Source organism: Parasteatoda tepidariorum, chromosome 12 (genome assembly GCF_982258835.1).
Source record: "Parasteatoda tepidariorum strain Cologne lab strain chromosome 12, Ptep-v5.0, whole genome shotgun sequence".
NCBI classification, from domain to species: Eukaryota; Metazoa; Arthropoda; class Arachnida; order Araneae; family Theridiidae; genus Parasteatoda; species Parasteatoda tepidariorum.
This window is the reverse complement of record NC_141766.1, coordinates 3,805,987-3,818,520: the sequence shown is the minus strand read 5'-3', so window position 1 is coordinate 3,818,520 and position 12,534 is coordinate 3,805,987. Positions and strand designations below refer to the sequence as shown.

Genomic DNA, 12,534 nt, shown 5'->3' with positions numbered 1-12,534 from the left:
GTCTGAATTTTTATTTCAATAGTCTTTATATTTTAATTTATTAATATTCAGTAAGAGTTACTTAAAAAATTGCACACCTAGTTTAAAAATGCATGTTTCCCTTCATAGCAGCATGATTAATCGGAAGTAGCTCATCTCTAATAACGAAATATTTCATTATTTACTTATTAATGTTAAACTCATATCAGTTGTACCCAATAATTAATGAATTAGTCTTCATTGACATTTTATATTTTATAACATAAAATGTCTCCTCCGTTGACTATTACATCTCCTCCGTGGACAAGACAGAATTTAAAATATTTTAAATCTTGCAAAAAATAAAATAGAAAACTTTACCATTATTATAAGGACATATAACAAAAATAAATAAAGGCATTTATGTAATTTTTATCCCTTTTTTAATTACTTTAATTTAAGAAAAATTTTTAGTCTATTTATACCTTTTCAGTGAGAATGACCCTTAACAGATATTTATTGTAATGTATTAATTATGATATTAACTTAAAAATTAAATCTTAAAATAAAAAACCTAAAATGCCTTACGTTGGGATGGGGTCCCCAAACAAAATGTTGTTCAAGAAAGGGACATAATTTTCAGAACCCTGATTTTTAGAAATAAAGATATCATCATAAAATTCGAATTCACTGGAAGTCAAATAGCAAAGCCTGGATAACAGCTGAAATCTTGGAAGTGTGGCTAACAGATTTTAATCAAAAGATGGTCAGAAAAGAAAGAAAGAATCTTCTTGAAAACATGACCTACCATTATCATAAAAATAATTTAACCCTACAAGAGTTAATCTTATCTATTTATGAACTTTTCGATGCCAGCTTTCCTACACATAAAAGAACATAGTTTTTTCTACATTATTAGATGAAAAAGTTGTGTATAGCACAACAATTTCAATCCAATTTTGCCCATAGGCTCAACACCTGGAAGGTTCAAGAATGTGAAATTGTTATTTTTATTTTCTGTCACTAGCTCCATATCTTATCTTTTGAACCAAGGCATTTTCAAATGGTTTAAGCTGGAATACCAATGATATTCGCAACAGTCAATCATAGCAAAAGTTAATGACAGCATGAATGCTTCTGAATTAGTTAATTAGAACACAATAGCTAACACAGTGGAATGATCTAAATCTGCTTGGGGTGACTATTTGTATTTAGACTTGGTGGTTAAATGCTTTGCAAATTGTGGATCAACAAATTCTGCAATAGAAAAGCAGTGTCAATGAAAAAGTTGAATTTTTAAAGATGGAAAAAAGTAATGCATCAAAGGGTTAATACCATCTCTCTCTCTGAGGTTCTGTAAGGCTCTGAAATATGACGACAACTTGGAATGTTTTGAAGACTTCAGGAGTTTTCAGAATTCAGGACAGTATTAGGAAATTCTTAATAGAAAAAAATTGAATTGCTCAAGCTAAGTCTCTCTAAGACACTCTCTATAAGATACTTAAAAAGCTTATGCTTTTCAGTCATAATTTTAGAATCTGAAGAGGATAGCATATTTAATGTCTATTTAACATCTATCAGGACAAATCTACATTGACAGTCCAACAGACTTAAAAACAAATAAATTTTATCATGTCTAATTTAGAAAACAAAGAATATTGATATAAAGGTTTTTTGCTTCTTTGAATTGATAAAATAAACTAGAGGAAAAAATGCTGTTAGAAAAAGCAAAAAACTTAACAATTAGAAATTTCTTCATATTATGAAAATTTTCACATATTTATAAAAACATGTATGTGGTACAATTTGTATCGTTTTGGGGTACCATAAGATATAAATTCAGCCTATAATTAAATTTGTAAAAAAATTGCCAAGTTGCTGAGGTGAAAAAGTAAAGAGTAGCATCAAAGAAATGTAAATTGAGTTTTTATGAAAATTGATCATATTTAATAAGGTATGTACAAATACCTGTATAAAATATTACTGAATTTAATTAAGAATAAATATGATTATATAAACAAAGAAATAAAAATAGAACATAATGATTAAAATAAATAAATTGTGTTTTAAATAACTTACCTTTCGCAAAAACCTTTTATTTTTGTAGAAATATTACAATCAGGTAAATTTAATTGGCGAGAAAGTAAGAATTCTTTTGTAAAGAATAATGAAAACAAAACATTTTATTAAAACTAAAATATTTATTTAACAATTATTTTAGTCAAAATCCGAAAAACCTTTGAATGATGCATCAGATATTATTTTTAAACATTCCTCATACACATCAGCTGTTTCCACAGCTAAACAGGAATGAAAAACCCATTCATGTTCTTATTATATCTTCTAACTTGTTAGCAATCTCAGATTGCCTGATGGTTTCTTTCAAAATCGTCTACTAAGTGCCTGAAACCAAACTTGTTACATCTAGCTGGGACGCTAGATTCCAAACAAAAACCGAGAATCTAGCACTTTGGAGCAATTTCTGGAAACTGCCTTTTTACAGTAAGTGAAAAAGTTCATGAGATATTTCACTGGCTTTGTGCATGCATTGCTGTGCTTTATATTTGTTATTGTTAGATGTTTGGGGGAGAAAGAACTGCATTCTAACATAATCTTCAGTGATGTAACTGAAAAACTTATTGATCATAACTCTTAGAATTTTTTATTGATTTCTACTTAAATACTATCCTTATATGTTGAAAAAAATGCTTTAAAAAAGAGACATTTATTTTAATTTTTCCAATAACTTATTTCATTTAATAATAATCAAAATCTTGATAAGAATTCCATTAATTTATTATTTTTCTTCTAATTTTTTTAAAATTCAACAATAAAAAATTATTGAAGATCATTTTTTGCATGAAATAGTTTAAGAGATATGACTAAAATGAAAAGGTAAAAACAACTTAAAGATAAAGACAGATTTCAAAAAAAAAAAAAAAAAAAATCAGGCTTTTTTGGTTTAGTAAAAAAGTTCATGAGATATTTGATTGGCTTTGTGCATATACACCATAAAATGTATATTGAGCATGCATTACTGTACCTGATACTTGTTATTGTTAATTGTTTGTGGTAGAAAGAACTGAATTCCAATATGAATCTTAATTATTTCAGTATGTTATGACAAGACTATGTATTGTTGTTCAGTATGTTATGACAAGACCTAGAAACTACCCTAGGTATTTTCATCTAAAACAGGATTAATGAAAATAGCAATACTGCTTACCTGACCAGTAGGATGAATTTTTTCATGAATTCCAATTTCAGCAGTCCCTGGAGATGGTGGAGGATTATCAGGCGTAGGAGGTTGCTCATAATTAGTAGGAATTTCAACTATTTTATTAGGAATATTTAGGAAGTTTGGTTTTTGAAAACTAAGTTCTTTAGTAATTGTAGGAACTACTTGATCTAAAGTATGCCGTGATGCATGAAGAGCAGGCGTACTTTTAGATGGCATTAGATTGTTGAAAGAGTTTCCTTTCTTGCTCAAATCATCACTGAATAATTTTAAAGGTAATATTTCAGAAAATTTATTAATGGACGACGAATAATTATAATCTTCTTTATCAGATGCTTTTGTCTGAAAGTCAAGTCCATTGGCACATATAATATTGTGATTTTCATAAGTTGTAATGGCTCTGTTGGCCATGTCTACATAATCTGATTTATGGTAAGAATTTGAATAATTTAAAAGTTTTGAATTATTTTTGTTTTTATCAAGGAACTTTGGTGAGCATTCATGCATCCCACTAGATGCTAAACACAAAAATTCATAACTACTTCTTTGGGATGATTTTGATTCGGAAGAATGTGGACTGACTGATTTTCGAGGAGGCTTGGCAGGAGCCTAGAAAAAGAATATACCATTAAATTTTTATTGAAGGTTAAATATTAAATAATAAAACTATATCATTGAAGCAGCTGCATGGAATAATACATTGTAGTAAGCACTAAGCATGGAAAATAAACATTCAAAGGTAATAAAGAAAGATGACTATGCATCAAAAACAAGATGAAAGGTGTCATTAAGATTTTAAATTAAATTAAGTTTTGAATAGAGAGCTTTATGAGTCCCCAGTTTGCTCACAGGTTTGTTTTAAAAAGCACGAGCTGACATTTTGTCAATCTTGTTGTCAGTGTTGCCCATAAAAAATAAGCATCATAAACAAAATCTCTATAAAAAGAGACAAAATAGTCTATATAACTCATGACTGTACAATTAAAAACCTATTGATGCATTAGTTTCAAAAAATAATATTCACTTTAAATTTTTCGTGTTGTAGTTTGCTCTTTTCAGACAGAAAAGTAATCTAATTGATCCTACCACAAAATTTTAAATTCAGAAACTAGTTTCAATTATGTCAATCCTACTATGATCTTGTAATGTGTAGGAAAATAGTAACATACTTAAAATGTGATCACAAAATATTTATTAACTATAAAACACATTAACAACATATGGCAAAAACCTATGTAGAGACAAAATACAGAAATCGAACCAACTACAACATGAGTAGTAAATGTAACAATGCACATTAAATGTTACAATAAGCACTTTTACAGAATTATGCCCTTCTTGGGTTTTAACTGATGTATGTATAAAGTACACAAATCTTTAGATTTCAATACACTGATCTTCTACTGAAAGACTGATTCCAATATTACAATATTGTTCCAATATTACAATTAATATTAGAAAAGTGAACATGGTACATAAGGTCTTATTCCATTTTCACTATCTAAATGTGTGAAAATTAGCTTTTGTCTTACTTTACTAAATATTTCAGGATTCAACACTTTATAAGATAAAGGTAATTTTGTTTTAAGTCCATGATTAAACATCATTTAGGCTGTTGATAAATTAGCAAACATATATTTTAATTATAATTTCATGAGTCAAGTTACCATTAAGTTGAATAATTTCTATCTATTTTGAATAATGATATCAGGGCTTCAAGTGGCAAAACATGGTTTTGGAGCATCTTTGGAGCAACAAAAAAGCAATTTTGGAGCAGCAAAACAAAGATTTGGAGCATATTTAATAAATAGAATTAAAAGAAGAATTTAATAACAAGAATTTTTAATTTTGTCCATTAATAACATATCTTATTTTTTACACTTTTTTGAAGGTCCCTGCATTAACAAATTAAGTTTCTTTTTGGTACCTTCCAATGCTGTTAAATATTCTGCTATCCTCGACTTAGCCTCAGATAAGAGGATCCGTCCGCTTTCTATAATCGACATGTCTTTATTATTTTACCCATCTTTAATATTTTTTCAGCTGCGGCTAAGAGATCTTGAGAAGCCTTCAATTTTTTTTGCAAATCAATTTCAGCAGCTTTCAATCTGCTTTCCTCAGTTTCAGTGTTTCTTGCTTTCTTTTTTCTCAACCTCTAGTCGAGCAAAATAATTTTTAAATGCTGCACGAGCCACTTTAATCATATCTTTGTCAACTTAAAAGTTATTTAAACCCCTATTTTGTTGATATGTGACACAACTTCTCTCAAACCATTAACACTATGCAAATTTAAACTTGCCTTATTGTCAAGTAGCTTTTTGTTCACACTTAAACCTCTTTCAACATCGGCATTCCCATGTGGTACGCACAATAGAGCTTTGTTATAAGAGGATATTTGATATTTCCCAAATTATCTTTCTTCACAAAATAGTTTTTCCAAAACACATCAATTTGTGCATATTCATTTGAGTCAGAAGAATAACCTTCTGGTTCCCCATGTAACCTTGCCCCCTTCATCTAGTAACAAAGATGCCTCTCCAGGTTTTATAATGGATGGGGTTACTGTTGCCAGATATCTTATTGACTTAATAGAAGTTTCTTCCATTCTCATTACAGGATGCAACACTTTAAGAGGGCACAGTAACCTATTTTTTAGAGGCAATGCTTTTAATAAATGTTTTGTACATGCCAAGTAAAAAGATCTGACACCTAAATACATAATTTTTTTCTGAAGAAGATAAGGATGTCATCACCTTTGTGGTATCTAGTCCAACATCTATTAAATTTGAATTTTGCCAAATTCATGCGTTTTCTACATCCAATGATTTTAAGTCCTTTCCTGACAAACATGAAAATCAAAACTCTTTAAAAAAACGCCCCAACAATGCTTTAACTAGGAACACCATTTCATCATACAGCAAGTGAATCAATGGTGTTTCAGTGTGGAAAAGACCTAAAAATTTATTTAATATTACCGAAATATTTAAAAAAAATTTAATAAATTCAACATTGAGTGGCTCATACTATTTTTTAAATTAATAATTACTTTATTTAATTCTGTAAAAGGTAATTCAAAACTCTAATTAATTTAACTATTATTTAAGGTTATCGAGTGTAATTTTATTAAAATTTAAATAAATGTTATTTGTAATAGTATATTCAACACAACATTAACAAGATTAATATTGATCATACCAAATTTATAAAAATATGTAAAGAATTAAGCAAATTAAGAAAACTTTAATAAATTTATATTACAAATGTAAATTAGTGAATGGCCCCTAATAAATTTTTATTAAAATTGGTTACTTATAAAGTACTGCATTAATGAAATGATTAAAAAAAATTAAATAATTTTTAAATGCAAATACAATGAGTATTGAAGCTAAAAAAAAATTTCAGAAGTAAATTATTATATTGTCCCTACACTCATAATATTTAGCAAATCTGTGATAATTAAAATTTTTTATATCAGTTGCTTTAAATCAAATCATTAAGAGATGAATTAAAGTATTTTTGAATGACAAATCTGAAAAACATAAGATTTTTTGCTGCATTTAAAATATTGAAAACCCCTCTCTTCATACTTATTTAAAATCTTGCCTCTAAATATTATTAAGTTATTTCCTAAAACAAAATAAGAGCACTGAAAATTTTGAAGGTAATAATACAATAATAAAATGCAATAAGTAAAAAAAAAAAAATTTTTTTAAAAAAGTAACAAAGTAAAATAATTGTTTAAAAACAATCTGCAATTAGTGGATGGTCCCTCAGATAAAAAATTTAAGTTATGAAACTCAATTAGTTCTTATCTTTATTTAATCTTATCTTTATCTAATTACATGAACAAAATGGAGATAGAAAGTTTGAGGTTATGAAGCTTTGTGATTCTTGACTGTTCTGAGGATCAACATGAAATTATGTACTTAGTGGATGGTCCCCTAGTTAATTCAAGGATCATGGTACTAATCTATAAATAGAATAGCGCAAGAAGGCCATTAGCTTTCCATTGACGAAGACGATGGTACATCAATAACGATGAAATCAACAAGAGAAAAAATTTTCTTTTGCTATTAAAATTTGGCAATGTTTAGTTGGTCCCCAAAACATTTTTGGCGCAGATTCGGCGCAAATTTAACATAAAATGTCGTTTCTGCGCAGTAATGCGCCAATATACCGATTTGGCGCAAAATGCGCTATATGCGCAGCACTTGAAGCCCTGTGATATATAACAACTATATTTTAATAATATCCAAATTTTATTAATATCCAAATTTTATTAAATCTGCAGCTATAAATATAGATTGGATATTTTGGCAATTCAAGAGGTCAGATGGAAAGGGAGCAATATTACTGATCTAGGAAATACTATTTTCAACAGTTCCAGCTCACCTAGAAACTCTCACGGCACGGGATTCATTGTGAGAAAAGAAGTAAAGAGTGAAGTAATTGATTTTAGAGCAGTTAATGAAAGAATTTGTATATTAAGGTTGAGAGCTAAATTCTTCAACATTATCTTGTTTAGTGTACATGCTCCTACCGAAGATGCTGAGGAAGAACAAAAAAATGAGTTATATGAAGATCTCAATAAGGAAATTTCAAAGGTACCAAGATATGATGTAAAGATAGTGTTAGGAGACTTAAATGCTAAAATTGGAAGAGAACCCTGGTTTAGACCAACTACAGGCTGCTTTAGCCTGCATGAAACCAGCAACGAAAATGGAGTAAGAATGGTAGATTTTGCCACTAGCAACAATATGATTATTAGAAGTACATGTTTTGATCATAAGAGGATTCATAAGGAAACAGAATCCTTCCCCGGACGGGGAAACGAAAAATCAAATCGATCACGTTTTAATTGATAAAAAACATGCCTTGGATGTTATGGACGTCAGAAGCTACAGGGAAGCAGATTGTGATAGTGATCACATTTTGGTTGTTATGAAATATAGACAGAGAATATTAAAGACCTGAAATAGCAAGGGAAAAAAGCAGAAGAAATTATGCGTAAAGAAACTAAAAAATAAGATAGCTATGGCAGAGCATTGGATGCGAAGATTGATGATGAGTACCTAGGGAATACAGAGAATTTTTCAGTGGAAGAGAAGTGGGAAACATGCAAGAATATTATTATAAACTCAGCAACAATGATATTATGCCAGAGATTAAGTAAAGACTAAATGCTGGAAATCGCAGTTATTTTGCATTTAAGAGATTGCTAACATCAAAAGTAATAATGAGGAAAACAAAGCTTCAGGTTTATAAAACTATAATCAGACCAACCGTTATCTATGGATCAGAGACATGGACTCCAACCCAGAAACAAGAAAAAAATGCTGATTACCTGGGAAAGAAAAATTCTTAGAACTATTTTTGAACCAGTCAAAGAGGGTGATCTGTGGAGAAAGCGATACAATTTTGAAATTGCAAGACTATTTAAAGAAAAAGATATAATAAATTATATTAAAGCGAAAAAGATATAATAAATTATATTAAAGCAAAGAGAATTCAATGGCTAGGACACCTTGAGAGAATGGAGGAAAACAGAGGCACTAAGAAGATATTGAAGGGACAGTGCCAGGACCAAAGGAAAAAAGGAAGACCGGCCAAGAGATGGTTAGACGAGGTGAAAAAAGACTTTAAGACTCTGAAAGTCCGAAACTGGAAACAAAGAGCTAGAGACAGGCAACTTTGGAGGAAAATTGTTAGTGAGGCATGGTCCAACATGGACTGTAATACCAGGGAGTTAGTTAGATCATTTTTAATAGTTTCACTTTTAGAAAATAAATGCAATAAAAGAAGTGTTGTCTCAAGACTGTTGACTATCTAGTACATATGCTATTTAAAAATCATACGTAATTTCAGAATCATATTTTAAAAGCTTTAACAACATACTTTGCAAATACAAAGAAGTTTCACACGTTTTTTTTTCTACTATAGAAAAAAGGATCTTTTTTATTCACCTGCTTTTAGCCAAAATCATAGCAATACATTTATATTAAATGTAGGTGAGTCAGGAGTAAAAAGGGAATTAGAAGCTTTAATAAGATGCAAGAGAATGATTGCAAAAGAATAGAAAATGATTGCAAAAGAATAGAGAATGATTGCAAAAGAATAGAGAATGATTGCAAAAGAATAGAGAATGATTGCAAAAAGGCATGGATAGAATTATTGCAAAAAGTATGGAAAGAATTATTACAAAGAAAGCTTAGAATAATAGAAAAAAAACAATAATTTTAATGATTTTTTTTAAAACAACTTAGGGAAGTAAAAACCCTTGAAATCTTTTTCATTGCTGCAAGTCCATAAGGAACTTCTTATGGTGAAGAGCTTTTTCCTTCTCTAGCCCTCCAGAAGAAATTTAACAAAAATAATTTTTTCCCTTATCTTCCAAATAAAATTCATTGCCATAAAATTATCAAAAAGTGATAAACATAGGAGATTGGAATGATTCAAAAAAATTGTGGTTAACGGAAGAAGAGGCCATATTAAGATTATGGAGGTGATTTTAAAATAGAATGAGTAGGAATGTTGTCTGCGCTATTTACAACAGATAAGCGTTATGATAAATGGACCATTCCTCCTTGTGAGTGAGAAAATACATATGAAGTTAGTGTTACATAACAAAAAAGGCTCTTAGACTATAATATGGAAAAATAAATCAAATGTGTTTATTAAAAAACTTGGAAATGATTTAGGTTAACAGAGGTAAAATGAGGAAAGGTTCAAATAATAGAGGTTATTCAAATATATAAAAGGATGTATAAAAACAGCAATACCCGAGGACGGTTACTGCAGGAATTAGACGGTAGCATTGGAATATAGCTGTTTTGTAATCTCCAAGCTGTAACTTCAGATGTATCAAATATATCTGAAAAATTCCAATTAGGTTTATATACTACTTTAAATTAAAGGTTTGAAACATTTTAAACTTATTTATAAATGAACACAAAATTAAAAGTGTTAATTTTATAAAATTCACTAGTTTTCTTTCAACTTAATTATTTTCTGTTTAATACTGACTGCTTAAACTGAATGATAAATAAACATGAAAAGTGCTATGAATATTACTGACCAAACATGATAATTGTGCATTTAGTATGCACATATTTATTGTATAATTTCTTTTTAAATGGTAGTCTTTGTTTTTAAAGTAATGATTTAACTTTAGTATAATGGCAAATGCAAACACTCTGACAGATGAAGTGTAAAAAAGTATCATAACTTATTTTCAAAATTTTTTTAGAAAACTTGAGTACAAGTAACTTTGCCAATATAATATGAAAAAGAAAAGATACAAAAAATTTAGAGCTTAAAAATTCAAAAAAAGACATCATGCTAGCTTATGCAATTTTTTTTAAAACTAAAACACAAATTTTGAAAGAAATTGGTTCTCCACCTATAATAACTTTAAAAAATTAATCAAAACCATGATAGCAATATTCAAAAATAACTTAGCACTGTACAGAGCCCGTTATCCGGAAATCAGAAAACCGGAAAACCAAAAAACCGGAATGAAATTCGATACATTTCCCCGCCATTTTCAACAAAAAAAATTTTTTTTCCTCATGATTTTAGGATTTTTCTTTCTATTTTGAAAGATGTTTACCTTACCATCATTTTGGAAATAATCATTAGTGTATTACTTCGTTTTAAGATAATTTCCAATTTTTTTTTTTAGTTGGGTTTAACAATAAAAAAAACGGCTTTTAGTAGCGATTCAGAAAACCGGAAAAATCAGTTATCCGGAATAGCGATGGACCCGATCGTTCCGGATAATCGGTTCCCTACTGTAGTTACTATACAACCCTTTATTTCAAATATTGAGGTTTATTATTAAAAATTTTAATTAAACTAATGATGTAAAAACTAAAATCTTGCAATTCTTTTTTGGAATTTCTTGTTTCTGTTTCATTTATTGCAGAGTTCTCATTGCTTTTTATGTTCTCTCTATACCTAGTTCTCTTTAAAAATATAAATTCACCTTTTTCTTCATTTTGATATATAGAGCACTGCTGCAATGGATCAGAAAATCGCTTTGTAGCAAAAAAAGATGGAGGAGGTGGAATTTCATATAGAAGACTATCAGAATCAACATTTTGATAAATATTGTTTTCATAAACAGATGAATCACATTTAGATGGACTACAGCTACTACAGGAAGTTTGATCAAAGCAAGAATCTTGAGAATGTGAAGCAGTAAGAGAATCCAAGCTGTCATTTACTCTAAAATGAAACAATATTTAATTCAATTAGTTGCAATTAACTCATAAATATGAATAAAATATATAGTAGGTTTTGAGATTATATAGGTTTAGGTCCATATTAAAATTATACTTAGTATATTAATGAACAAAATCAAGAAAAGTTAAGAACTTTAAAAAAGTGACAGTTATTGGCATTAACTCCAGAATTGAATATTTTTATGAAAATCCCAAATCTAAATAGCACAGAGATTCTGTTATATATTTAATTAATGTCGAAAATTGAAAGCATTACTGTAGAGCATCCACTGACAATGCAATTTAAAATCTGTTTAAATTTATTTCATATGAAGTTATTTTATTGCTAAATCCAAGAGAATAGTTTGAAAGACTTATATAGATAATAAAGAAAGTTTAATTACAACAAATAAAAGCTATTCAATATTTATTCTTAATATAACCCCAAGCTTTTAATAAATTTTTCAGCAAATTTAAATTTATTAATTATTTATTTCAGTCATAATAAACTTGCTAATGACAAACAACGAATATGCTATACATGATTTCGGAATAAAAATAGCAAAATGTAATAATTTCTCTTATATAAAACCAAAGAAGATATAGTCTTACAGTTAAATAGTTATTTCAGCACCATTTAGTGATGAGGTGCTGAAAAAAAACTTACACCTCAGTAATGACACCTTAGTTATCATTAAAGACAAATTTTAACTATGAGTTCAGCAATAAAAAATTTTCTTTTCGGTCTAAACCTCCATATATATTAACAAAAAGAAAACACATCAGTGTAACTGTTGCCTTTGTTTTAAAGTTTTCCATTTTTTTAAAATAAAGGTTCAAATAATAAAATTTGAGAAAAGGAATGACTCCATTTTCACATGACCTTAAATATGCCAGGCATACAAAAAATAATTTATGATGTACCCCTGAGATGCGTAATATTCCTGTTGGGAAAAAATGTGCTAGAAGATTTACAAAGGTAAAATTATAAACTAACGTGAAATATACAGATATATATACATAAGGGAAGAGGGGTAAGATTAGTTAAAGATAGCTAAGATAGCCTATTTATTACCAAGTTTCAATCCGCTTTACTGATTGATCAAGAATATTGAT

General features: G+C 28.7%; 1 protein-coding gene across 3 annotated transcripts in view; it reads right to left on the bottom strand.

The window, feature by feature from the left end:
- The window catches only part of LOC107456879 (ankyrin repeat and SAM domain-containing protein 1A), a 151,962-nt gene that overhangs the window by 96,331 nt on the left and 43,097 nt on the right, over positions 1 to 12,534 (bottom strand). For all 3 annotated transcript variants that reach the window (XM_087156182.1, XM_087156183.1, XM_087156184.1), the window contains exons 9-11: positions 11,181 to 11,422; positions 9,976 to 10,067; positions 3,185 to 3,805 (exon numbers count right to left, since the gene is read on the bottom strand). In XM_087156182.1, the coding sequence (XP_087012308.1) occupies positions 3,185 to 3,805; positions 9,976 to 10,067; positions 11,181 to 11,422 (955 nt within the window). The remainder of the gene's footprint in view (positions 1 to 3,184; positions 3,806 to 9,975; positions 10,068 to 11,180; positions 11,423 to 12,534) is intronic.